At 42.2% G+C, this 27,471-nt stretch overlaps 1 protein-coding gene across 3 annotated transcripts in view; it reads left to right on the forward strand.

The window, feature by feature from the left end:
• timeout (circadian regulator timeout) overlaps nt 1-26,512 on the forward strand; it is a 116,113-nt gene extending 89,601 nt beyond the window's left edge. For 2 of the 3 annotated variants that reach the window (XM_089870400.1, XM_089870399.1), the window contains exons 7-17: nt 14,601-14,811; nt 15,302-15,441; nt 15,877-16,089; nt 18,473-18,546; nt 18,742-18,993; nt 19,203-19,579; nt 23,594-23,811; nt 24,313-24,387; nt 24,493-24,714; nt 24,788-24,987; nt 25,867-26,512. In XM_089870400.1, the coding sequence (XP_089726526.1) occupies nt 14,601-14,811; nt 15,302-15,441; nt 15,877-16,089; nt 18,473-18,546; nt 18,742-18,993; nt 19,203-19,579; nt 23,594-23,811; nt 24,313-24,387; nt 24,493-24,714; nt 24,788-24,987; nt 25,867-25,997 (2,113 nt within the window). In that variant the 3' untranslated portion in view covers nt 25,998-26,512. The remainder of the gene's footprint in view (nt 1-14,600; nt 14,812-15,301; nt 15,442-15,876; nt 16,090-18,472; nt 18,547-18,741; nt 18,994-19,202; nt 19,580-23,593; nt 23,812-24,312; nt 24,388-24,492; nt 24,715-24,787; nt 24,988-25,866) is intronic. The other variant, XM_089870401.1, reaches the window with a different exon arrangement.
• The last annotated feature ends 959 nt before the right edge of the window (nt 26,513-27,471 follow it).

Below are 27,471 nucleotides of genomic sequence, written 5' to 3' on the forward strand. Positions count from 1 at the left end.
TGGGGGTTCAGCCCCCCTCCCTCGCCGGCTTCCCTTTTCACTGTTAATGTTGGCAGGGGTTGGGGGTGATAGGTGAGAGAAGTATCTTGTACCTCCTGCAATCAAAACAACCGTAATGTTAGTGGACTACTACCATCTATCTAAACCCCCCCCCTGTCCTCCCTTCGTAGATTTCAATAGTATACGGTCGTAGGTCATCCCTACGCGTCTCTGGAACGTTTGGAATGTCAATTTCGTTTTAGGCCCCCGGATATCCACTGGTAAATTTCGTCTATTCTCTTATATATAGACTGTTGGTAATTCCGAATGTATGGTATTGAGCCTTAGTTTAATAGGTAATTACGTGTGTATATTGTGTTAGGGATCAAGAAGGTCACCTTTAGGGCGGTATTTTATTCGTGTCCATATTTTTAGTTCTATTTCAAATACAGCTCTAGAAGAAAATTCGTCCTCTCGGCTGCTTGGGAATTAATTTAGTCTCGGGTTTACTTTGAAACGTCGTCGCTCCAATCAATATTCTATCAAAATTCCCCATGCACGTTTTTCCCGACAAGCGAATATATCAAAGCGTATATAGAGTAAATAAATAAATAAATAAACTCGTAAATAAAATAAAATAAAATATTTAAATTAAATTATAAAGCCCCCGGAATTGAAATTTTGGAAGCGGAAACATTTCGGAAGGAGGGGGGGGGGGCGAAGATCGCGATAAATTACTTCCAAAGAATTTAATTTATAAATTCCTTCGCTAAATAATAGCGGTCGATCTTTAAGAACAATGCCGTGATCGTGTAGTATTATAACTCCCCCCTCCCCCCCGAAGTTGGAGATTTTAAAAAGGGGAAATCAAATAATTCTCAATAACTTTTGACCATTTAAAGAACTATGGTAGCCATAGTAACGCCTATATCTGTCCATTTTTTTAAGAAATGGTTTAATATAAGTTTCTATAGATGACGTGAAGGAAGGAATGATGCCCGCCCCCCCCCCTTTGCTATCAAGCGGGTTCATTGCAGTTCGTATAGCGAGGGGATCCCCGGGCAACACCGTTTTTATAGATAATTCGCCAAATTCTTCGGCCCTAGACTGATGCGGGGGAAGGGGGTTGGAGGGGGGGACCTCGGAGTTGAGCCCGGAAGACCACCCTCCTTCGTGATCATCGAGAAATCCATAGGATGTACTTTTCGTCTTTCCTCCGATGCTGCGCCAGATAATAGGAGAGATGCTCTCTCCCTCTTACTCTTCTCTCCTTTTCCGGGGAAACCACGTTGGGGTGCAGGGGGGGTTGGAGGCGGCGGGCTTTTGGCCACCCTGAACATCCCCCGCTGGCTGGTTGCGGGGGCGACAGGGTCATCCATTTCTAAATTCTACTATAGTCTCTACCAGTCCCCCCACCCCATCCTCTCTTCTCTCCTCTTTTTGGTCAATCTTGTTTCTTCCCCAAAGATGGACTTTGGGGTTTTGGGCCTTTTCCGAAAAGATGCACTCGCAAAGTTCTACTCTCTGAATTTTTAAACGAGTCAAATTGTAGGCAAAATATTACAAAGACTATAGTTGTAGCATCGCTTTTTGCTAGTCTATCGGGTTTATACGTTCCCTAGTTTGTTTCAGCTTGAAATAACAGAGGGGGGGGGCAAGGTTTTAGTTCGATTGGGTCGGTCCGAAAGTGATCTAGCTTTATGGGGAGGGTTGAGGGAAGGGTCATTCTCTGAAATTGTAACGCTCTGATTCCCCATTGTAACCAAAGCAGAACTTTGAAAGCGCCCTCCTCTCTCTCTCTCTCTCTCTCTCTCTCTCCGGTACCAAAATCTTCCTTCATTCCTGAAATGGTTTTCTCGGCCTCCAAAGCCCATGGCGAATATGGACTAAAGTCAAAGGCAGATAAGAATTCGGTTTGCTCGCCACTAACCTATGAAATATGGTACGAACTGAAGCTGATTTTAAACTAAGTGCGTAGGTATTTGCTTATGTAGCGTTATACTCTATATATACCCATATCCGCTTTGGAGTATTAAAGCTGATAAAAAGTCTGTAAAAAGTGGGTGGGGGCCAACTTCAACCGGGGGAGGGGATGACTATGACTTGGTACCGGAAGTAAACTGGTCGCGGTACAGATCCCTGGTTGCCATCGTGTCCTCTATATACGCGACCCCTCTTCCTTTATTACTATCGATTTGATAACGGTCCATGCACTCTTTGTACCAACTAGATAATTCCTCGGATAGGAGCCTATAGAAAACCCAAAATGTCTGGAGTCGCGCCTTTAAATTCAATCTTTTATTGTATTCTAAGATTGACACCAACTTTTATATAACATTCTAAGGTATTAGAGAGGTTCGGAAAATATAGTTTTAACTCTGGTAACCACCTCGTCTAAAAATGCGATGAAAATCGTAGCCTGAAATAGTTTATCCGGACAAGTCGGTATTCCAATCTGAAAGTGTATAAATCGTATAGTTGCTTAAGCTCTCTCTCTCTCTCTCTCTCTGATGGAGACGACGGCTGAGGCGCCCGACTTCCTGTTACGAGATCTATCTATAAGCTGGTGCTTGCTTCGTCACGTTTGTATAAGCCAAGCCGACATTTTGCAGAGCAACGCGCTCTGGAACCAGGGATGGTGTTATGTCCGGGGTGTATACCGCTATATACTATCTTGTACCGGGAGTAAGTTCGGAGTAGCAGCCCACTGACCCTGTTGATTGTCATCAAGCTGATGGGGAGTCCGCTGCTCCCAAACCTCTTCCATCCCTCGATTACGTAGGATTCCATCCGTGGATAGCTCGCCCTCTCCATGTCCTCTCCCCATCTTCTAGCTATTGTTTGAAGGCATGATCTCGCGCCACCATAAACTGATTCTGTATTTTTTGTCATTGATTGATGATATCTAGAACCTTAACGCTATAACCCCGTTGTTCCGACCAATGGGGAGAGCCTTAATTCTTCTACCGAGGGAAAGGATACTTTACCGCCACGCCTCAAGAACCTCGTTTGACCATTTAAGGGGAAAAATTCGTGGTATTCGACACCACTCGAGGAGCTTTATACGTTATTGGGATTAGGGTGATACTCCCTTTGACGGAACGAGGCTTAACGTGGGAAAATATCTTAACCCTTCATTGTTGGTCGAAGGAATAATCAAGATTTAGGCTTAGCAAACTTCGTCTCGCGTACATAGGCTATATTTCTAAATTAATAAATAATATGAAATCGGAGAATGACTCTGAACAAAAGTTCGTAATTATATAAATTCGACTGATTTCAAGAATGCGCCGCCTGTATAGAAGCGGACGGGGGGAGGGAGGGGGTTTGGGTGGAGGGCGGAAAACTCGTTAATTTTCTATAGAGTGTCGGAGAAGAATGGAATAGTGACTTTCATATCTTGTTTCTCTCTCTGGGTGAATGACTCGCCAAATATAACTCTGGCCAGCATGCATACAGGGACTGATGCGTTAAAGTTATTAATTTTGCAAAAGGATCCATAGTCCGCGTCCAGATACTCCTCCGGACTCTCTTCTATTGGAACCAATCGGGGATGGGGGCACTCTCTCTCTCTGTGTGTCTCTCTTTGTGAAAAGGCGTCGGCGTATCATCAAAGGGAATAAAATAGAAGATGAAATTTCGAGTTCACCATTGCATTGCAGGGCAGCTCAGTTTTCCAGTGAAAATAGAGCTTTCAACTTTGAAGTTTTCCTATATTTATCTATATATTATGGGACTAAAAGCTCCCAAATATTTATTTATAGGCCTTCATGGTCTGATAAAATTCCCTCCCAGAGATTGGCTTTGAATGTCGAATTCGAGCTTTGATTCTAAAAAAAAAAAAGAACTGTGTAGTCTACCGAGGGGAGAACCCCCCTCGACATTCGTGAAATAATAGGGCTTGTAAACGTGGGGTGGGGGGCAACATTTCTAAAGCTTTTTATTTATTTTAGAAATTAAATTCGGGAACTAAAGACTCGGAGGATGAAGATAATTTCTTTATAAAAATATCAACAACAAAAAAGTTCTCTTCTTCTTTTTGCGTTGGGGTGTAAACACAAAAACAACACAAACATTGTATAGAATCTAGCGAGCGTCCCAATGAATTTATTTACATTCTTCCGTAAATATTCAAGGAAGAATGTAAGAATGTAGAACTTTTACTATATATGGACCAGCTCGTTCTCGAATAGCTTTTTCATTATTCTAGGGATATTTGAAATGGGATGAATCATTGTTTCGAATAGATATATACATTCTTTCATTTCTACTTTCGTTGGATTTAATCCAGAGGAAGCTGGCGAGCGAGAGAGAGAGAGAGAGAGAGAGAGAGAGAGAGAGAGAGAGAGAGAGAGAAACTACTCCAATATTTGATTTAAACTGGCCCCATTGTTTATCCCCTTGTCTTCCACATTCTCTCTCTCTCTCTCTTTCTCTCTCTCTCGTAACGGAGCTACTCTACAGAAGGAGGAGGAAAGTTTTTCTTCGTCGATTTCGAAATTCTTGTATTGTTGAGTTTCATTTTATACTTTTTCTTTTCTTTTGAAACTCGTTCGTATTTTTTCCTCCCCCCCCCGTTTTTAACTCCTTCAAAATATTTAGAGGTTTTCGTGCTTATTTAAACTCTAAGATGGACAAATGGGTAAATGACTGTAAAGTTGCCAGCCACTTCTCATGCAACGTCATCGAAGAATTTGAAAGAGAAGTTATTTAATTTTATTGGGTATGGTGGAATCCTTCCGGTCAAGCCTTAGTTGCGGTCTTGATCAACTTATTTTGGGTGGCGGCATATCTCTCATTCTTTTTTTTTTTCATCACTGAAGTTATATTTTTTGGGTTTTTCCTCTTTTTAAATTTCTCCTCGCAAGTAGATAACAATCGGGCCTTGGCTTTCCTTTCTCTCTCTCTGTCCGTTAGTCTGTCTTTGAGTTTTCTCTCTCTCCCTCTCTCTCTCTCTCTCTCTCTCTCTCTGTGGCAGAAGTGGAAAGAAGAAAAGAAAAATGGTCCCTCGAATTGTGAAAAATAAACTTTGGAAATATAAATCACCCTCTATCTATATCGATACCTTTTCTCCGTGAACCTCTGTCAATATTCTCTCTTCCTCTCCCCCCCCCCCCTTCCTTATATTTTCTCTCTGGGAGATCCCTCCGTAGAACTCTAATGCTTCATTGAGCCTGTATTGGACACTGCCAAACCCCAGTTCATATTGCTAGGCGACGATTTTTATATATCAAAACCGACCTGTTCGTATTAAATATCTTTTTTGGTCTCTTTTGACCTATTTTTGCTTTACTTCATTTTTGGGGCCAGAGAACCCCCCATCTCTCTCTCTCTCGGCTTTAAAAGCGGTGTTGTCAGGCCCTCTGTTAGTTTGCCAAGTATACCGATTCAAACTGAACTGGTATAAAGTTCGTAAGTTCGAACGGGAGTCATTTTTAAAGCCCCAGCCCCATCGACTTCGAAGCGAGTCAAAAAGTATACAGGGTGTTTGTGAAAGGTCCATCAATAATGAAAGGGCGTATTTATTGGGCCATTTTGAGTCGAAAATGTTCTATGACATTTTTCCGTTCGGGCCACTGTTTTCAAGTTATGATTGGAGTAATTTACGGATGACCCCTTAAATTTAATTAAGAAATTGAAAGACAGCGCTAATTTAATGAAGGGGTCATCCCTAAAATATTCAAATCATAACTCGAAAACCGTGGCTCGGACGGCAAAATGTCATAGAACATTTTCGACTCAAAATGGCCCAATAAATACGCCCTTTCATTATTGATGGACTTTTCACAAACACCCTGTATAGCGGGGTCGAGAAGTTCACTTTTTTTTGGGCGCGTCGGCATTCTGTAATGCGTGAATCTTGCCGCAATCTTCACGCCACTAAACTCTCGTCTAAGAAAGCGGAACCAATACGGAGAAAGGCCAGGATCGAGGGATGAATATATAGCTTTACCGCCTTTCCTTCTATTACATCTAACAACGTGAACCGGAAAAAGAAAAAAAAAAATATTTGGCGCGCGCGAGATGGTGATCCACGCGCGCGCCAACCTAAAATTCTTTTCCCGCCAATTTTTTTCCACTCCCCCCTCTTTCCCGCCTTATTTTAAGCGATTCGAAAATGGCGCGTGGTCGCTCATAGTGGTAGCTGCCAGGGTGAGGAACGTGGAGTCGGATACTTTCTCAGTTTCTCTCTTTAAGCTTTTAATTTCGTTTTAATTTGATAATCCCTTAGTCATAGTTCGAATTAAGAGTATTATTTTGTGGGCGCGCGTATCCGACCCCATGATCACGGCACGCGCGACCCTCTCAATTTTGGCGCGTGGAAAAAAGGCGAGAAGGAATGGTCGTATTTTGAACTAGTTCTCTATGGTATCAAAAATCCCGACGCTTTGAAAATTGCAAGGCGGGTGGGTTTCTTGGCGCCCCGGATTTTGAGGCTTTGATAACGGGGGGGGGGCTCTCTTTCCTGTCTTTGACACGATGGAGAGAGAGAGAGAGAGAGAGAGAGAGAGAGAGAGAGAGAGAGAGAGAGAGAGAGAGAGAGAGAGAGAGAGAGAGAGCGAGAGAGAGAGCGAGAGAGAGAGCGAGAGAGAGAGAGAGCGAGAGAGAGAGCGAGGCCTGGATCTAACCAAAGTCTGAATATCGTGTTTATACAGCGCTGACTGGCTTTATTCTCCAATATGGACTCTCTTGACAATATACCGAAAGAGAACGAGAGAGAGTATATTTGTTGCTTTGGATAATGTCTACAGTTATTTGATTTCTAAGCAAGTCTTTGTAGTTGGCTTTATTGAGCGGGGATTCGAGGAATTTCCATTTTGTTTCGTATGCTAATATACTATAGACAGCATTCTCAGGGGATACCAGCCAAAGCTGGCCTTTGAATTTTACCAATGAAAATGAAATCATCTTCTCATAAATAGATAAGATCTTGCCGTAAGTTAATAACTTCAATTTTATTTGCCTTAACTCGTCTATTCGCTACTGGTTGTGTATATCTATAGCTTTAGGCCGGCGTCGATCTGGCCAACTCGGACTGAAGCCAATAATGGTCCAATAAGAATCGATTTCGGTAGAATCTTTCCGATACTATGGGTTAAGTTTCTTTCGCCTATCTATCGGGTAAAAAGGCGCGAAATCTTTAATGTCGTCTGCTTCTCGCCATGCACGCGCCTCGAAGGGGGGGGGTGCCGTGGGGGGGGCAGCCTTTGAGAAAGTAGAGCGGGGAATTGGCGCGAGCGACAAAAGGTCTTTCCACTTTCTTTACCCTTAAGAGATTTCCTACATGTTCCCCCGTTGTCTCTTGACCCTATTCCGAATGACCCATAAAGGTAGTGAAGCGTCGGGTCTACGCTGAAAGGTGACTCGGGTTTTTCTTTAGTCTATCTTCTCTTCCGCTTTATTCGGGGCTCTATTGGCTGTCTCTTTTTCCCTATTCATTACGACTGATGAAGTTTATCCGTCGAAATTGAGCTAACGCGCTTGTAAGCCGGGGATATCGAGTTAGGGTCGCGATAGCCCCGGGTTATTTGTTTATTGGTTCTATTTGTTCGAATGGATCAGTGCGGATATCGCGTTCGGGGGTTTTGTAACGCTGTTTACGCTTCTTTCGCCACCATGCAGTTTGTTTTTGCTTATCGCGGCTTGATATTGGATTGCCTATTCCAAAACCTAGAGTTAAGGCAGGGCTCCCATCTGGTCTCTAAAATACCTAAAAGTCTCTACTTTTTGGATGGGTCTCTAAACCACCCTAAAATCGCCATTTGGTCTCTAAACCACCCTATTTTCAAAAATTCCCGTTTTTAATATTCCATCTAAAATTTTTTGCAACAGTAAAACTACTCTCACTCCGATCCACAGGGAATTATTAAACGCTTTAACCTTTACAAATGACCTTGGCAATATCTCGCCAATTTGAACTATGTGTTTCCGGTTTTTCTCATTGGCTGGTGCAACTGTGTTTAGAAAGTAAATTCGTCTCGGCTCGGAGAGGTTTATTTTGGTTTCCCAACTTTTTTTCTGATAATTCCGTACAAATAAAGATCTAATTTTGATTTTGAATTGGTCTCTATTTGGTTCCTATTTCCAAGAATTTGGTCCTTATTTTACCCTATTTTTACCGTGAATGGTCTCTTTTTTCACTATTATTTTAAGAAATTTCTGTGGGAGCCCTGTTAAGGTTTTCAATACGAAATGAAGTCTCTTTTATTTTGGGGGGAATATTTTAGGCGTAATCCTTTAGTGTCTTTATTATTTTGGTCCTTTTATTATGGAGCTTGGTCTTAATCGGCGGGACACGTTCGAGGACTTTACCAGTCTGGTTGTTGGTACGTCCATCTTCTTCTTCTTCTTGAAATTGCGACAAAAACTCTTGGAAAACCTTTTATTTTCAAGCCACGGTGTTAAGAGGCAAAACTTGTTGTAGCTTCGGTGTAAGTTGATCCGTAGATACGTGGTTTCTGCCATCAAGTTTTATTATATTTATATAGAATTCCCCTTCCTTCTTGGTTCTCCGTCTAACTTTGTTAAGGAGCTCGAGACCAAGGAACAGAACAATGTCTAATCCCCAAGAAATTGGACTCTTTTTTTCTAAACAGATAGAAACCTGGTAGACAAAAGTCCCCTTGTTATTATCCGTTTGTAGAAGACGGAAATAGACTTAAAGTTAGGCCTAATAATCTTCTCTTTGCGTAATTTGAATTTAATACTGGTGTACGTGAGTTTTCTTCCGAGACGTTGACCTTTGCCCTTAAACGTATATTTTAATTAATTTTGCCCCGAGTAATTTTAGGCTTAAGAAGCTGTCAAAATAGTAAACGTTGTTCGGAGCTTCTTCTTCTTCTTCTTGACCTATGACCTTTTTTTTATTCGTTACTGGTACGGTAAGCCTTTACCGAAACGTAATCTGGGGATTTTCGTTTGGCATCGTGTGGGTCGAATTTTTAATCAAAATTTCCACCTGCACCGAGAAGATACCGTTTCCGTATCGAGTATCCCTTCGCGATTGGTCGAAAGGCCAAGGCTTAAGAATAATCAACCTGGTGGCGACGCAAGTTGTATGAATGGCCCCCCAGAATGCCGTTGGTTTTGACGTTTCAACCCTAGAGTTGGCATCTCGAAAAAGCTCGCTTTGCAAATGATTAGGATTTAGTTTCCCACGAGTTAACCTTGGATCTGAGACTATTTTTATAACAATCGAAACCACCAAAAGAGACGTCGGACAATAGCCCAGAGTGCGCCCATCCCCTCAGGTGCGGGGACTTCTCAGGTGGACTTAGGGAAGATGTAATGTTCGACCTCTCTTATTATTATTATTTCGACTTAACCTTCTACTTCCGTAATAAGTTCCGTTTATATTTGGGGTCCACTCAAGCTTCGTGGCAATCTTTTTCCACACCACTAAGACGCGGGCGGTGCTTGAAATCCCCAAAATATTTCCTTTATAAGAAATAAGAGATTTTATCGACCAAATTCAAAGAGAAGGTTTTTTTATTTTTGCTATTTTTGCTTTAGCTGTGTAGGGTATGTGTGTTTTTTTTCGTGGCTGTTATTAAAATCTACAGCTTTGGGGTCGCGAAGAATGCCAGAGTCTACGCTTTTCGAGTGTTGTTACGAGCTGGGAGTTTCGTGGTTGCCTTTTAGAGCTAATACGTTGTAAATCCGAATTTTTAGAGATGACTTTAGTAATAAAGAACGCGTTCTATAGAATAATTTCGACGCTTGTAAATTTAGCAACCAATTTTAAATTCTTCAAAAACGTCATACCAGATTCTTAAGTGTTTTACCTCTTAAATTATATCCATCCATTATTCCCCAGGTGAAAATAGACACGCAGTTCCATAGAGTAATAGCACCGAGTGTCGTTCGTAACTATGGAGACCAATGAAATGAAAGAGTAAGCCTTGAAAGGGGGGGGGGAGACGAAATCATTCTTGGATTATCTAGAAACGAGAAAGTCACAAAACCTAAAATTTTATTATTTTCTTCCTTTTGGGTTGAAGACGTTAAAAGTTGAAACTTAGGATATTCTTCCACTGTGATTTCAAGCCGGGGGGGGGTCGAGGGGGAGTGTACCCTTGAGAGGCGGCAAATTTTTTATACCCCCCCCCTCAATTTTTTTTATTCTCCCATAGGTTGGTGGGGTTCTTTTAGAGCGCGCGCGTTTTTCCTGAGCAGATTTATTGGGACAGGCTCAAATTGAGCAGTAGCCCGAAAACTCCCGGCTCAAGGTTTACCCCCCCCCCTCCCTCTATGAGTCGGGGGGGAGAAGGGGAGAGGCCCCCCAGTCGATAGGATGGATTTAGCGTGAAAGAAAAGTCTAATTTTGCTCGGATTTGGGAAACTGCAAAGATGGCGAGTTTTCTGGATTCTGAAAAGATCTTGTGGATGGATGAGATCCCCTCCCCCTTTGTTCATCTTATTTCAGTTAATACGTACAAAGGCTCTCCTTAGGCTATTTCTAACCGAGGCTTTACGGTAGATTCTTTTATAAACCCTTTAAATATGAAACGAAATCGGTTATAATAAAACGTACCGATTTTGATGTCGTTGGGGAAAATTTCTTCTCTTGATTTCGCGATTTGAATCCCCGCGCTTGTATACATACATACCAAAGGCTTAAAAGAAACCTGTGTTTTTTTTATCTCAAGAGGACAGAAATTTCTCATAATGCGCGGATGCTATGCTCTTGAGTCATAGAGAATTAATACCAGATATTCTACTCCTCTATTTATAATTCTCTCTCTCCTCTCTCTCTCTCTCTCCTCTCTCTCTCTCTCTCCTCTCTCTCTCTCTCTCTGTTGAAGGAAAAAAAGAGTAACTGTTAGACTGACAGACATACTTGACGGACGAACGCACGACTGCTCTGCCTCTCTCCAGGGAGCGATATATTCGAAAATTACGCATCAGCATGTCCATGGTGTGTGTTAAGAAAAAAGAAGGGAGTTTAGATAGAAAAGTACGTCGTGTTTCGCGTGAAAAGCTTTTCGATATATAAACTGAAAAGTCCCTGGTCCCAAGTCCCTACTAAAGCCATCGTTCGCCCTTCCCCCCCCCCCCAGCCCTCGACCGAATCCATTTCCAACCCTTGGGGACCTTTAACTCTCTACTACCAGGGGCAAATAAGGATAACGGAAAGTGGGTGAAGGAAAGAGAGACTGGCCCTATAGGGCCTCGTGAACTCGCTATGTTAAAACCAACCTCTCTCTAATATCGTCAGAGCATACTTTCCGTTTCTCTTATTTGCCTTTGATAGTTGGGGATAGCTGTATTCATTCGCTAACCCTAAAAGTTCATGGTGGCGTGGCGTAACTTAAAATTGTTTTTAAACGAACTAAACTACGACTACAAATTCGTTCCTGAACCCCCCCTAAAAAAGGGCCCCTTCTTTTGGAGGGGGGGGGGTTAAAATCGTTCACGCGAAATAACGATAAAAGTTCAATGCTGCGCTGATACTTTTAAAATAAGAAACTGCAGATGGAAAAATATCCTTCCCTGGCAGACCCTGCTGAGCTAAGCCTCGGTTCCATTGATTCCAAGTATCGAGAGGGTGACTCGAGGTCGTTTAGGGGTGCTGCAATGCATGGTAGTCGTCGCGCAATCAAACTAAGTGGCGTAAAGATGTAACGTAAGATTATATAGTTTCGTATAAGGGAGCTATAATAGAACAACGGGGGATAATGATAATGTTTGTACGGCCCTTTAAAACACTTTCCCCCATCGGCCCATTGGCCCCATCGGGGTTAAAATTTAGTAATATATGGGCCACGTATTCATGCCGAGTATGTAATAGAAACACCGTTCTGACGTGAAGTGACTCAATAGAGGTATCTCAGAAGCCTTAGTGTGACGTCACCCATGCTATCTGACCATAGGACCAAAGCGGTACCAAACATGGCCGCTGCTAAAGCTAAGCTAGTGACGGTTTACCTAGGCACTGACGTCACAACTGAGATATCTCTATACAAGCCGTATTCCATAGATATTAGAAATAGATAACAATTACGTGTTGTAGTGTCCAAAGTTGTTAATAACCTCGAGAGCGGTAGTCAATGCGCGTCAAGGACAATTACCTGTCGAAGAAGGGAAGAAGTCTGAAAGAAATCTTCGATCAGTCAAACATCAAACGATATAGTAAACATTATTTAACCCTCCTCTTGTTCATTCATCGAAATTCCCCACGTATGATCCCGGACAAAGAGAGCTTGTCTTTTCTAGTTTAAAGAATGCTTTCCTTGTCCGGGGGTAACGCGCAAAAAATAAAGCCGCGTGCTGTTGTATTGTGGGGGGGGGGGCGGTACACGATGATGCTCCCAACACATTCCATCAATGTCACTGGAATTTATTCGGTGACGGGGGTTTGTATGGGGGTTGAGGGTTGAGGGGTGGCCCTGTTCCGCCTGGCTTCCTCTTTTTTCCAGCAGCAGTAGCCATCTTAATGACGGACGGGGGACTTAACGGATGCTCGTCAATCCGTACTACCAAAACCTTTTGAGAGAAAGAAAATGAACCGTTTCGATCGAGGACCTAAGCGGTTATACCCCTCACCTAAAAATCCCGGAAATATTTAAATTTCCAACTTCATTTTGTTACTTTTTTTTAACCGATGGGACTTTGAAGTTGATTTTCTCCATTTTGGGTTTTAACTCTTTTCTCCCTAAATTAAGGGATTATTCCAAAGGAGGCAATCAAAGTTTGTTCAAGCGCGAAAATACGGAAATTCCCCCTTCCTTCTACCATCACGAGACTATACCGTTTGAGAGGCCGCCGCTCTATAACTCCGATTCAAACCGCTCAAACACTATAAGCTCTTTCGAGTTTCAACTTCAATCGTAACGTGCAAATATTTTTATCGAACTATCTGACTAATGACATCCGAGAAAGAAACGCCTTAAGAGGTTAAAAATATGCGCGCCTGGTGAAATTTCAAACTTCTCGCAATAATTCAAGGATGGCCCCCGCGCTTTTGATTTAAGAACGCTATCAGACTCGAATCAAGCGAGACTGGCAGTTGACCATCTCACATAGATAAAGCCGCCTTGGCCGTACCTTTCCTTGCGTTGCCCTCTCCGGACATTTAGCTCCCTTTCTTAATATAAAGTCTCTGAGATGAAAAGGGGGGGGGGACGGGGAGTTCCGGTTCACTTACTACGTCATTACTTCGTAATCAAGTCGATTCCGAGGCCCCCCGAGTCTCTTTTTGGGGGCTCCCCCCACTTGGCACCACAACGCGTTAGCCTGCAGAATGGAAGGAAATTTTTTTAACTTCTTTGCGAAAGGAAAGATTCGCTTGGTTGAAGAAGGTTAACGGCGAGAAAAGTTGCCATCTTGGGGGTGAAAAGAGACCCTTTTGCTCGCTCTGAGCTCATCTCGAGAGTGGTGGGAGGTTTCGGGCCTTTGATTTCCGCGGCAAACCGAGATGACAGTCTGATCAATCTAGTTTCCCTGTTTAAAGACAACAAACGTGTCTAGAAACGAGTCCGCGATTATTTCCATTTAGAATTAGGAAAAACCTCGTGATGTTAATCCTACCAGCGCCTGTAAAACTGTTTACCCCTCTGCGAGCGCACCCGTGTCCAAGGTGAAGCCACCAAACCAGGACAGTCCAAACATTAATATTAGGATTAAGTTACCGCCGAGTTTAGATGGGCTAAAAACACGTCTCTTCAATTTTTGGTCGAAAAATTCTTGCGGAGCGAGCAAAAGTCATTTGTTATAATGTCTTTAAGTGGGGGAGGGGGGGGTGCGCGCTCGTTAGGCCTAAAACAAATGTCGTTATAAAACAATTTAGTCTAAAGATAAATTGGATGGAAGACCATGCAGTTAACTTAATATATTATTCAACTGGCGTCAGTTTTTTACTTAATTAACGGAAGTATATTAATGGTTAGAAGTTATTATTAAAATGAATGCCCCCAGCACCATTTTAAACTATCAATATAAAAGTATCTTTGTAGGCGGCGGAAGGATACGCCACGTTAAAGCTGGCGAGATGATGAAAGTAGGCTATGTTATATACTTTATAATCTGACTATTATCTCTATGGTCACGTTTCGCCATATTTTTTATAGAGAGAACGACTCTCGCGTCTCTCAACTTGAGTTGACATTGAGGCTAGGCTTTTATCAAGGGTACCATTTTAGCTTCCTGCTTAGTGCAATCTTACTCCGGGATGGCGGCGGCTATATAGGGTTAAAAAAATGTGGGTCTACGTATTGTAGACAAGCACGTCCCTCTCGTAAAAAGCAATGAGTTCCATCGTAACTCAGCTATACTCGCTTTCGTGCCACGCACTCTTTCTTTCTTTCTTCCTTTCCGTAATAGAAAGAATTTTTTATCCTGTGTAGTCCCTGTGGAAGGGGAAAAAAGAAACGTTACCAACTTGGAGTACAGTCGCGATATGTAGGCCTACCTTTTGGCTAAGCCTCTGTTTCTAGAGTTAAGAACGAGATACTAAAGGACAAGTTTGATTTTAAGATGATTACGGATTATCGAGCGTTATAATAACTGAGTAGTGAGACGTTCCCTTTAAAGAGTGTATTTCGTTTCCTCATCTCCATATTTTTGTTAAGACGAAGGTGGACTGATGATGTCTGACGATTGGTTTTCTTTGTTCGACCTAGATTCGCCAGTCCCAAGGTGGTCCAGCCTTACGCCTATCTTTTGGCCAACTACGAGAAGAACGAGGACTTTACCAACAAGGCCTTATTGAAAATGATGCATCGCGTCGCCTGGGACCTCAAGTCGTACGGCCTCTTTTTCCAGGCCTCACTTTTTCGGACCTTCCAAAAAATTCTAGCCGATCCCGCGAGGAACACTCATTCATCAGTCAAAGTAAATATAACATCAAACTACGACTTCTTCTTCTTGTTCTTCTTCATCTTTCTCTTCCTCCTCTTTGTACTTGGACATATTTGGTAATAAAAGAGCCCTGGTGACGTCATGACGTCCGTCCGTCCGTCTAGAAACCCCTAAATAGAAGTAAAAAAATTAACCGTGTTTACGAACACATTTTGAGCGAATTATATTGGAATTAAGAGGTCCCGGTTTTATCGATCTGTCCATCTGTTAATAACTCTGTACTTTTAATTAAATGTTCGAGTACCATTCGCTGCGGTTGAATTAAAATTCTTCTAAAGATTGCCCCCCCCCTCTCGTTAAAAGTTTAAAGCCCCCCCCCCCCCAATCCAATTTCAAATGACCTTTTATTTTTCAATTACCCACCGAGGAATGTTTTCTAGTCGTTTAATTTCGTGTCCAAAGGGTTGAATTAAATTTTCGGTTTTCGCTTTTAATTCCGTTCTGTTTGGTTTTTTTTTTCTAGGAATTGGGGCGATTCGCGACGTTCGTGCTGAGCAAATTCTTCGAGACGAGTTCGAAGAACGGCAAAGTGTTTATGGAATTACTCTTTTGGAAAAACACCAAAGAAGTTTACGAAATTCAAGAAGGATACGGTTCTTTCGAGTCAGTTAAACTTTTGTATAAATCATACCCCCTCCCCTCCCCCCCCCCGCGTTCGCCTTCTGGGGTTCTGGCACCCCGCCTTATTCGGCGCTTAATAGCGACTCTCTCCAAGGAGGAGAGATGCCATTTCTCTCTCTGCCCAGAGAGTAGAATACAAGATATGTATGGCGTTGATGGCCTGAATACAAATTTATCGCCCAGTTTTAAACCACCACCGCTTTTATTATTCCCTATAAGTTGGGGGTGAATTTTAGAGTTGTTTTTATTTTGTCTCGACGCTGCTTGTTGGTACTTGGTGGGTTATTTATGACGCCATGCATTGTGGGTATAGTTATTTATTTTTTTTGGGGGGGGGGAGCGGACATGAAATGTTTGTAACTTTGAATTGGTTACCGTTTCAACAACTTGAATGAACTTTGAACTGTTCTCCCGCAGAACGGAAGGGGGTGGAGGTAAGAACGCCTGGACTGAAGAACAGGACGCTGAACTTCGTGTCTTGTACGAGAGACACCTGGCCTTGGAAGAGCCGGAACAGGACGTGATTGACTACATCGCCGACAACATGATCGACTCTTCGAAAACTCATCGACAAATTCTGCGACGGCTGAAATATCTGGACATCGTCAAGCCCAAACCGAAAGTTCAAAGGTAAGCCCCGCCTGCAAATAAATATATCATTTGGTCAATGAAGTATACACGAATGTTGAATCGATATATTCAAATTGTATAATATTATAATTATACAAAGTTTGTATTCGCGTATAGTCCCCGTTAAACTAACAATCTAGTATTGTTTGGGTTCTCTTATCGTTGATTGGCTAATTCGGATTACCCGTACCTTTTGGTACGATTAAAGGAGCTGGTCCCGGGGGTAGCCCCCCCCCCCCCAAACCCTAATTTCCACTTTCCTAAAGTAATTAAAACTCGAGAGTTATACAGTATAGACAACGATTCCGTGGAAATAGGTTTTACACACTTGAACTAACTCAATTTGTCCACGAATATTAACCCCCGTGTGCCCCATCCCCCCTTCATTTGCATAGACGCCGCCTACAGCCGCTGACGTCAATATAAGGGTATCCTATGACCCGCTTTTGAATATTCATGGTGCGATTAAACTGATTGCTCGTCTAAGTTTACAGAAGCCCGTAGGCCTTTAAATGTGGCGTCCGGGAAACGGTGCCCCCCCCCCTTCGCCCCAACCCGTTTAATTTAACGGTTTGTTTGGTCTATCCGTTTATTCGGAACGCGAGTTCTACCTTGTTAAGCCTAATTTTTAAATACGCACCAATATAGGGCTTTATTGGCCAATGCCTATCAAAGGTTATGATTATGATGATAAGTTTGGTTTGGGAGAAAAGGGATATGTCAAATCGAATCAACCAATCGGAAGAACCCCTCCACCTCCCCCCCTTCCTCTTCTTTGTATAATGCCATTGACCCGTTTTAGGCCAGAATTAGAAGTAATAGGCTTAATTTTAAGGGTTAGCAACGAGAAGAGAGGCTGAAACGAAATAATGCCGATGGTTTCCTTGTTTGAAATTAGGCTTAGCAACTTTGGGATATGGTTCTTCTAAAATAAAGATGGCGTACTTTAATGGCATAGTTTAAATTAGGCTTAACTGGCGTATTGAATAGGCCTAAGAAATAATAGCCGTTTAAAGCTTATATATAAAATAATGAGGTTCATTTGGGGGTTTCAGCCTCTCTTAAAAGGCTTAATTAGAAAATTTTAACAGTCGACTGGCAATCGGTGATGAAGGCAAGAAGAAAAAATGTTGAAGGCGTCTTTAAAAACGTCTTAATACGCGGAATAACGAGATCTAAAAAGACCACCACCGCTTTTAATGGCCTATTCTCGTCGGCATCGTAAAAACCGAGGCTAAAAACTTTTCTTCTTTTCCCAGGCTCGGCCTAGCTCCCCCCCCCCCTCTCTGAGAGGTCGTCGGTCGTCTTAAAAAAAAAACTTCGTTAATACTCCTTTAATTAGTTATTTTTTAAGCTTTAGTCACTTCATGATTACCAAGCAACAACCCTAAAGGCCCTTCTTCCCTTTTCTTTAAAACTCCGCCATCAACTTGGCCCACCCGAAATATAAATGAAATGGCCCATCTTTACACTTTCTCAGTGCAAAAGCGTATTAAATGCCACAGGAATTAAATTTTGCAGTTTAGGTCAAAAGTTCAACCTCTTAAGCAAAGTGTTCATAACCTTTTAACCCTAGGTTCTATGAGAGATGTCCTTCGAGTGTGTCATAGCCCCCCATTTCTGGCCTTTCCAGTGATACTAAATACTTGGGGCCCGATCGAGTAAGGAACTAAAATCACCTCTCATCTCTTGTAAGATTCTTTGGACTTGGTACATTCTTCCGGCGAGAAGTCCGCGTAAGGCCATAGTGGCGCATCAAGAAGTTAACCCCCCTAAAAAAATCCCGAGCTCTTTTTTCTTTGGGGGGCTTCATTCTCTTTTAATTCATGTGGGGGAGGGGGGGTCCTGTTGTTCGAGCTCATTCGTGCGCCCAACTAATTTATAAGAGGCAAAGCGTACGCGCTTCCCACGCTCATCTAACTTTAAAGCCGTGATGGGTGATGAGCCAAAAATACGGCCTGTGCCGCTCCAAGGCGCCTTGCCTGCACCCCCTTAATCGAATTTCTACTACATTGCGTTCGGCTATACCCCCCCTTAACCCCCGGAACCCCTTGATTCTTGATTCGCTTACTGCCGCGCTCTGCTTTTTAATTGAACCGAATATTCTCTTCCCTTCTTTTTAATAGATTAAAAAAAGATCGACCTTTCCCTTCGTTTTAGCGTTAAATTTTCCCGCTCCCCTATAATGAATAAATTCCATTCAAGCGTGAATATTTATTGAAATGGGCTCAATTTTGTATTTAAGCCGCGTTTTACTAAGCCTTTATTTAAAAAAAAATCTAGTTCAGGACAGTTAATTATATTTGCTATCGTGGGAAGCGACGAATAGAAATACTTAGAAAACCCCGGTGCAATACTCGTGTCGTTCTTTCACTTGTTGCAGAGCTCCCAAAGAATGGTCGGAGGAAGAAGTGTCGCAACTACGTTCTTTATTTGAGGAGTACAAATCGTCTACTGGTAAATCCTCCTTTCTTTTATCTACATTCTCTCTCTCTTATTTGCCGCGTTGAATGGCCAGTGCCGAGTGAGTAGTCGGCGCCGAGCACCATCCGTTAATTGACTTTGAAGATGTACTCGGCACTCGCCGCGCATCTGAGAGGAGGGAGGGTTGAGGGAGGCGAAATTCAATTACTGAGGGGGCTTCTTTCGTAGATATCTTGTCCCGAATATTGGAGAATCTCAGGGTTGTCCGCTCCAAAGCTCGCGTCATCGACAAACTCTTGGAGCTGCGATTGGTCAGCGACCGGAAGGAACTGCGTAAAAAGAGAACTTCCAAGAAGAATAGCAGCCGACCACCCGAAGATGGACAAACTTCCCCCCAATCCCCCTCCACCAGGGATAAGAAGAAGAAGAAGAGGAAAAAGGATAAACAAAAATCCGACCAAGTTCGAGAAGGATTCCAAGGTAATTGCCGTCACTCTTATTCCCCAACCTTTTTGCCGAGGCTTAGCCCACACTCGTCTTAAGTTTGTTTAGGCCTATTTTACTCGTTTCTCCCTGAATTTAATCGAAAAACATTGCGTCCCGGAACTATTACTTAAGCCTCTGTTAATGTAGACGGAGCTAAGCCTAATTATTTGCCAATTTTTGGCCTATTTTTCCAAATTGTACAGGTTTGGAAGGAATAGTCGAAAGTGATTCGAGTTCGGGGCTTGGTAGCGGCGACGCTTCCGGAGATGACGCCTCCTCGGACGATGAGCGTCGAGTCCTCGATGACCGAGTCCTGGACGTCGCCCCCCTTCCCTTGGACGTTCCGAAGTTGATGGAAATATTGCGAGCCGTCGTCCAAGCTGACATGAAAGCCGCTTTGAACTGGATACGTTTATCCTTGGAGAATACCATCGAAGATCTCGAAGAAGAAGATGGTGGTGGCGAACCGGAAGCCGTTCCTTTGGTTCCGATTGACGAAGCTCATAACTTGGCCATGGAAGAACCTATTTTTCGCCAACTCCTTAGATCCCTCGGTCTAAACCCGCCCGACGACCATCAAGTAAGTACTTTTAACTTAAATTCGCGTTAACCTATTTAAGTTCTACTTTCAATTGGATAAGCCTATTTTTTATTATTATTTCGTCTACTTAGCATTTCCTTAGCAAAATTGAAGGATGCGCCTTTTTTTATGCCACCAAAGAATTTGTTGTTCGGTGTGTGGGTGGGGGGAGGGGTTTAGGGGTTGGGGCAAATTTAGGATTTGGTCTTATTTCCATTAAATTAGAATAAAATAAGGGTTCCTTCTCTCTAGACAGTTACGCACCAAAAGAAAGAGAGAAAGATCAGCGCGTTGAAAACTAAAAAAGAGAAAGTGAATTTAGGCCTAGAAAGGAAGCTTATTTGGGGGGGGATATGTAAAAGCTCGCGTTTTGCCCATTTCACTAATCGCTTCTCTAGCACTTTCATAATTTGATTTCATTTTCGTCCTTCCAACTCTATACCCCCCCCTCGACCTTTCTTTTCCCCCCGCTTTTGTTTCTCAACTAAAAAAGGGAGGCTGAACTGTTTGTTTGTCCCAGTTACTTCCGTTTTTACGTACTACTTCTTTGAACGTTATTATTATCTGCCCCCCCCGTTGACGGACCTTTGAGTAATTGATACCATTAGACAGATGACCATTACCTCTATAACCCCGTAAACCAGGCTTTTCAGGGGTTAGCTATCAAATTGGGGTGGGAGGGGCGAGTTCCGGCGTTTCATAGTTTGTCTTTCATCAATATTATTTTACTCTCGCTTTAACGCGTTTGGAAACTGTAGTCAAATGGAGGCCGTAAGCAAACGGGTACCGGCGGGCCTTGTGTCATCCTTTTTGAAATACGATTCGCGCGGCGCTTTTGTCGGGACACTCAGGAAGGCCCGTGACGGTTGTCTCTTAAATTTGAATACCCGCTAGACGAAACCCGCTAGCCTTATTTCATTTCGCGTGTCTGACAAATGTTCTTCGGTAATAGGCCTTTACAGAAAGTTCTAAAGGAATTATGGGTACTTGGCCCCTCTTGTAGTTCAAATTGAGCCAGTTCAGTTCAGCCAGTTTTGTGTTATAAAAAACACGAACTGGAGGCAAGATTTGGAGAGATAAAGCAGACTGATAAAATGGTGGGCTTTTTTTAACGCCTTTGTTCCTCGTTTGTGTTTCTCTACTTTGTGCCAGCAAATCTTGATTGAAATGTTCATATTATGCCGAACTATTCTTAGGTATAATAGATGCTTATATTTGATACTCGTATGAATTTATAATGATTAGATCTAACGTAAAGTATATTTATTTGAGCATTTTGTTCTAAGCCTTGGCTATGGAAGCCTAGGCTTAACGGTTAAGGCCCCTACCTAGCGCGACGAACTGCTTTTCTGCAGAGTTTAGTGACGTCACGTCAGAGAGAATTTTGGTGACGTATGGCTGTTATAATGCGCAGGCGCGGCGGGACAAATCAACAAGGTGCGCAAGCCGTAAAAACTTTCTATAAAGGCCTATTAGACTTAATTACGTCCGCGTGCTTTTGCCCCCCCCCCCAAACCCAAACCCCAACCAAAAATATTGTAAAATTCTCTCCCTCGGAAGACACACCCCGACCCGTAATTACTTTCTCTTTGGTTTTGATTTTTATGGCGATTACGTAAGGGCCCCAAAAAGCACAGAGTATTATTATCATTAGGTATTGTAATGATAATTTGGTGGCCTCTTTAAGTCTAATTAGATTAGAAATTATTCCGTTTTATCGAATCATTCGGGGTAATTGAGATGCGGCCGGATCTGGGCCCAGAAACGGTCGGGATATCAGGGTTGGCAAGTTTTAAACAAATTGTTTTAAACTTTGGTTTAAAACTTGTTTTAAACAGCCATGAAAAAAAAACATTAATTTGTTTAAAACGTTTTAAACAAACAGTTTAAAACATGTTTTTTATGGTGAGGAATTTCGAATATTTTAAACTCGTTTTGTTTGAAAATGAGCGAAAATAATAGAATAATAATAGAAATAATAAGCTTCAGTCAAAACCTTGCAATAATTTGACTGTTTCATATGAGTGTTTAATTGTTTGGAAACCCTTCCAGTTGATTTATCCGTTACCAATCTGTATTGAAGACTGATATTAAATAATTTGATTAAGAATAACTTATTTTGTCGTCTACCTATGGTAAAGGAACAACGTTTTTCTACACTGTTGGTACATTTTGCTGTTCTAAAGTGATTACGCGTAATATTTAAAGCCAGGCCCTTGACAGTGCTAAAATTAATACGCTTAATGCGTAAACGGAAAACATGAAGCGCCTACAAAGTAGAAAGCGGTGGTGAAGTTTCAAATGTATGAGTTCTGACCAAGAAACTCTGCAGTATGGAAGCGAAAATTATTAAATAGTGGCCACAAAAGAAATCAAGCATTTGGACATTTGGGGTTAAATGAACAATTTTACCCATCACCCTCATTTTGTATGCGCTATTAAAAATTACATTTTCGTTTTGAAAAGATCTCTTGCTCTTTTTAAACAGTCAGTAGAACATTTCAAATATTCAAAATAGATCCCTCAACACGTACCCCTTTTAAATAATTAATTTCATGATAAAATGTTTCCGGAAAATCTAATTTTAAATCGTGTTTTAAACAATAAAAACACAACTTTTTTTACCACATTTTTGCCAACCCTGGCAAGGACCCTTTCTTACACCTTCAAATTCTAAATTTTAGGAGCTCTTGATTTCGTCTTTTCGTGTTTTTTTTCTCAATACGTTTTCGTGGTCTGTTGGTCAAGCTGTATGATACTCGCTTTGGGTTCAAGTGGTCCCTGGTTCTAATTCCACACGGACAATTTCTTACACCTTGAAATTCTAAATTTAAGGAGCTCTTGCTCTTTTTAAACAGTCAGTAGAATATTTCACATATTCTGTATTGATCGCTTAACACGCACTTCCTTCAAAATAATTAATTTCATAAAATAATTTCGGAAAATCTAATTTGTTCTTGAAAAAGCTCAAATATGTTATTTTTCAATTAATTTGGAGGGAATAAATCGATTAACAATTAAAGAAGTTGATTGAATTAAATTGTGATTAAGGAATAAATTAATATAAATAAAGAAAAATCGCAATGTCGGATCTTCAGTCAATTGACAAACGTCACTCTCATCGTTTGTTTTTTCTGTCTTGGTCCAAACCAAGATCATTTTGTTTAATCAAGCAGGCTGTGAAAATAAGCGCCTTGCGCTAGCGGGAGTAGTGGCTTAAATGGAGAGCCGCGATGTATAATATATTTGACTATTAGATCTGCAAGAGTGATTTTAAACATGTTTAAAACTAGGTTTTTTTTGTGTTTTTTACTGTTTTTTTCTACTTGTTTAAAAAACAGTTTAAAACAACAAATCATGTTTTAAACAATAAAAAACACAACTTTTGTTTTTTTTAAAAAAAACTCAATTTTTGCCAACCCTGCGGGATATATTGGCGAAAACCCGTCCTCGGTTTGGACGGACAACAATTTCAATTGAGGTGGTCACCCCCCGCGTGGTGTCTCTTCTTAAATCGCGTCCAAATGATCCGTATCTGTTAGCGGGCTGCCGGGAGCGAGTTGAACAAATGGTCTAAAGCGCTATCGGACACTTTATTAATAGAAACTCGGCATCGTGTGTTAGGCGGGGGTTGGGGGGCTGGCCCCTCGGTTTTAAAGGGGCCCCAACAGATCGTTGAATCCTTTCTGAACGAAAGAAAGAATACTTCCCCCCTCTATTCTTATCTCGAGAGCGCACTCCCGCTAAACTGCCCCCAAAACTGACCATTATCCTCATCCTCCAAGAGAGAGAGGGAATCTACTGACCAATGGCTAGTTTTTATAGAAAAAAACCAGTTAAACGACACTGGTAGAGTTTAGACTAGCACAACGCGGGTTGTAATTCTACAAGTCTATGCTTTGCTCTCTCGTTTGCCAAAAAGTGAATTGAATTTTTGTTGGTCAAGCTATAGGCGGACTCTTGTTTTTTATCTGTCTTTTGTTTTATCCCGGTTCTGTTTTCTTTTTTGTGCAGGAACGTTTTTGGCGTATTCCGGCCCATTTGACCGTTTACCAGTTAAAGGCGCGAATTCGGGTGCTCGAGAAAGCCGAAAGCGGAGACCTGGACATCGACTCTCCCCCCACCAACACCACCACGAAGAATGACCAGTCCGAACGGACGACGACCACTCTTTCTGATGGACCCGCTAACGACTCGACAAACGCAGCCACGGCCACCACTGACCATCAAAGGTAAAGACATTAACCCCTTTTGTAAACCTAGGCCTACTTCGACTTAAAATTATTTCTTGAATAATTTTACTTTAAAAATTATAAAATAATCATTTTTTAGTTAAAGTTTTGGGGGTTTCTTTTCTTTGGGGGGGGGGTGGCCTTTAGGGACTTAGGGGATTGTTTTTGCCCCCAACTTTTGCAAAATTAAATTTATTCTCCGCTTTGGCCCTCTCGTATTTCGGGGCGCGCTGATTTAATCAAAAGAAAATGAACCCGGGTTTGAATAAAAAAAAAATGTGGGGAAAAGTTAAGTTTTAAATTTGATTAAAAATATGAAGACTCGTCTCTAAAACTTTCTAAAACTCGCCAAACAAATGAACCCCCCCCCCCTCTCTCTCTCTCTCTCTCACTCGGCTTAAGCTTTAAATTCATATCCGTTTTGTCCCCCCCCCCCAAAGTTACCGAACGAATTAAATAGACCTAACCCTTTTTTTAATTTTAACTTAATTTGAATCTCAGAGGAGCTGAGACGAAAAAGCTGCGAAAGAAAATTCAAATCCAGTCTTCGGATTCCGAACTAAGCGAGGATGATACGTTAGTATTTGAAAATTAATTTAATTAGACTAATTAATTAATTAGTTAGTTTAAATTTAATTACGACCGGGGTATCGTTTTTCGTTTTTATTTTTCTTTCCTCAGTGACAAATTAACGATAGATTTGAAAGCTAGTCCTTTGAAAACATTCAAACGCAAAAAGATGTTCTCGTCGGACTCCGAAGATGAATTGGCCCCGCCCAAACGTTTCGTCAGCACCGTTTTATCGTCCGATTCCGAAACTGAGTGTCATAATGAGACGTCATTGAAACCCGCTGCCAAGAAGCGAATAATAATTGTAGACTCTGATAGTGACGACGATGAAAGGTATTTTAGAACCTTCTTCAGTACTCGGGACCCCGGAGGAACAGTTGATATTCTTAATTTACGTTCCCTATAGTAGTCCCGGAAGTGTAGCACCACGTGTGACGGGACAGAATGGTTTGGTCCCCGCTGCTGACGTTGGCAATGATACGTCCCTCCTTCCTATTGACTCCTCTTTCTCAAAGTACTCCAAAGAAGAAGATGAAGGAAGAAGTAGTTGTTCATCTAGCGATGATGAATCGGCGGCCATTCCGTCCATCGGGCTCCTTCCCGGAGGTAACTATCCCTTTTATCACTCTTTCCCCTCCCCCGCATCCCAGCATGCCACGCGACGGGGTCTATTTCGTGATCGTGATTTAGCGAGGGCCAATTTGGGTGTCAACCTAACCTGCCACTAAATTGGGCCCCCCCCCCCATTATATACAACCCAAAGAACCAAAAAAATATATCCCCAAGTTATAACCATAGACAAATAAAACTAAGAGGGGGAAAGTGCGTGGGGGAGGGCCTCCTTTATGTCTTTGGAAATCACTCTCCAAGTTCACATTGTCTATTTGTCTTTGGTTATGGCTTATTTTAAGTATTTTTTGTTGGGGGGGCCGTTTATTTAAGTTTATTACAAGCCGGGGGGGTTGCCCCACACCGAGTCTCGAGACTTCCATAGTTTATCGTTGATGTATTATTGGCTTAATTGTGACGCCGCTCTATAAGCGCGGATTGGAAAGTTAACCGGGGGGGGGGTTTGCGCCCCCGAAAGGGAGGTACTTGTATCGGATATTATTATTATAGGTTTTATGATCCATTGGCGGAAGTTAAAAGGAAAAGTTCAACTTTAGTAGGCCTAAAAAACCGATGATAGAGTTAGGCCCACTTTTTTGGCCCCTCGAGTGTTCGCGGAGAATCGATAACGAAGCTAAAAGCAGTTCCTCTTAATCAATTGTTAATCGCGCCTTGTTCGGTGCCTGTTAATCGTCTCTCCGCGAACACACGACGAAGGTGGGAGTTTCTTCCGTCAGTTGTCAGTCGCGACGACGACGTACTTCATTCATTCCAGGCGAATGACTAAACTAATAACGTCCTCCTAACCCTTTTTTCTCCCCTTCCCCTCCCCCAACCACCCCACCCCCTCCCTCTTGTATAATTTCCCCTGTCCAGTATCAGGAGCAAAGACGAAGGAGAAGAATGTCTCGAAAGGTGCGGCGGCGGCGGAGGAATCATTGGACGATGAGAGTGGTGTCATCCGCCACCCTAAAACTCGTCTCCTTCAAAGTGACGATGATGAATAGCTCCGTTAGGCTTAGCCCCCCATCCCCTTCCCCTTTCCCCAACCCCACTACGCCCTTCATGGAGTAGAGTTTTAGGCTTAGGGATGATTTTTGTTCTTCCGCCCACTTTTCTTTTCCTGGGGTCCATATCCTTTGGCCCTGTTCTTTTTTCGGGTATAGAAAGGTCGATTCAACCTCGATTTGACACTCTCTCTCTTGCAACTGGCGCTATTATTAGCTTTTGACTGAATGAAGGAAGGAATGAAGTTAAGACTCGGTTAGCGTCCCCCCCCCCCCTTTTTTTCTCTTTGAATTACAGTTATTACCAAAAAAATTCGAGGAAAAGAAAAAAAAAACGTAATTTTAAAAGTTAATCTTTACATTTTAAGTTCCAGTCCCATTTTTATAAGCGAACCTTTTTAGGCTTATCGCGTTTTTCCGTTTAATTCGTTTTGTTTGTAATATTATTATCTGTTTTGTATTTTGTAACATTGAAACGTTCTTGTTTTTAATAATAATAATAATTTTATGACGTATTTGTTGTGGTTTGTTTATTAGCAGCGGACAGACGCGCAAACCGAACGCCATAAGCCCGTCACGTCACGTGGTCGAATAATCCAGTTGTTTTGGGGGGGGGAGTAGAGTAGAGGGGGCGATCCTAAGTTGTAGCCTGTGTTGGTCAAACTCAAAGAGAGTTAGTTTTTATTAATGGATTTTGCGTCGGGATTTCGTATTTCTCAATTAACGAGTTAAAAGCGGAGGAAAGCATTCATTTATTTTGAGCGAAAGGGAAAACTGAGTACTGTTGGAATAGAAATGACGAGCGCCCCTTTTAATGGAGTCATTTTATTTCGCGCCATGCCTTTCCTTTCTTAGGATTTTGAGACTGAAGGATTGATGGTATTAGGCGCTGCACCAACCAGAACTCTACATTTTCTCCTGTTGCGGCTAGTTACGTCATCATTAATCTCTTTAGGGGGATTTTAACTGGAACACTACTTCTTCCCGGGTCCTCATCTCCTTCCCCCCCCCTCCAGTAAGTTCATTGGCTAGAGGGGTTAGAATAGACACAACTGATTAATGAATGTAATGTTAAAGAGTCCAACGAATGACCACCATTCTTTCAGGCGCTCCCAGCATGTTATCAAAGGTAAATAGATAAATAGGAAGTGAGTGGTGCCCAGTATGATGATGATCTTTACGGCCATCTCTTTAGCAGCGTTCGCTTACTTAACGGGGTAGGGGGATGGGACTACTTGTTTTTCCGGGATGGCCTTAAGCCAAACTTATTATTTCAATCTCGGTTATTGGTTATTCCGAATGGTGGCGCTGGCGGTGGCGTTTCGGAATTAATTTGCTATTGGACAACACGGGACCCCGGTTTTCCTAAATTATTTTTTCCCCCATGTTTCATTAATTTTTGTTCTAGCATCATTTGACGAGTGTGCCAAACACCGGGGTTAATCGACAACCCCCGGTCCCCCCTAGCCCCCCT

The sequence above is a fragment of the Phalangium opilio genome, unplaced genomic scaffold (assembly GCF_054372755.1).
Source record: "Phalangium opilio isolate 3A_F unplaced genomic scaffold, DU_Popi_V2 ptg000031l_1, whole genome shotgun sequence".
NCBI classification, from domain to species: Eukaryota; Metazoa; Arthropoda; class Arachnida; order Opiliones; family Phalangiidae; genus Phalangium; species Phalangium opilio.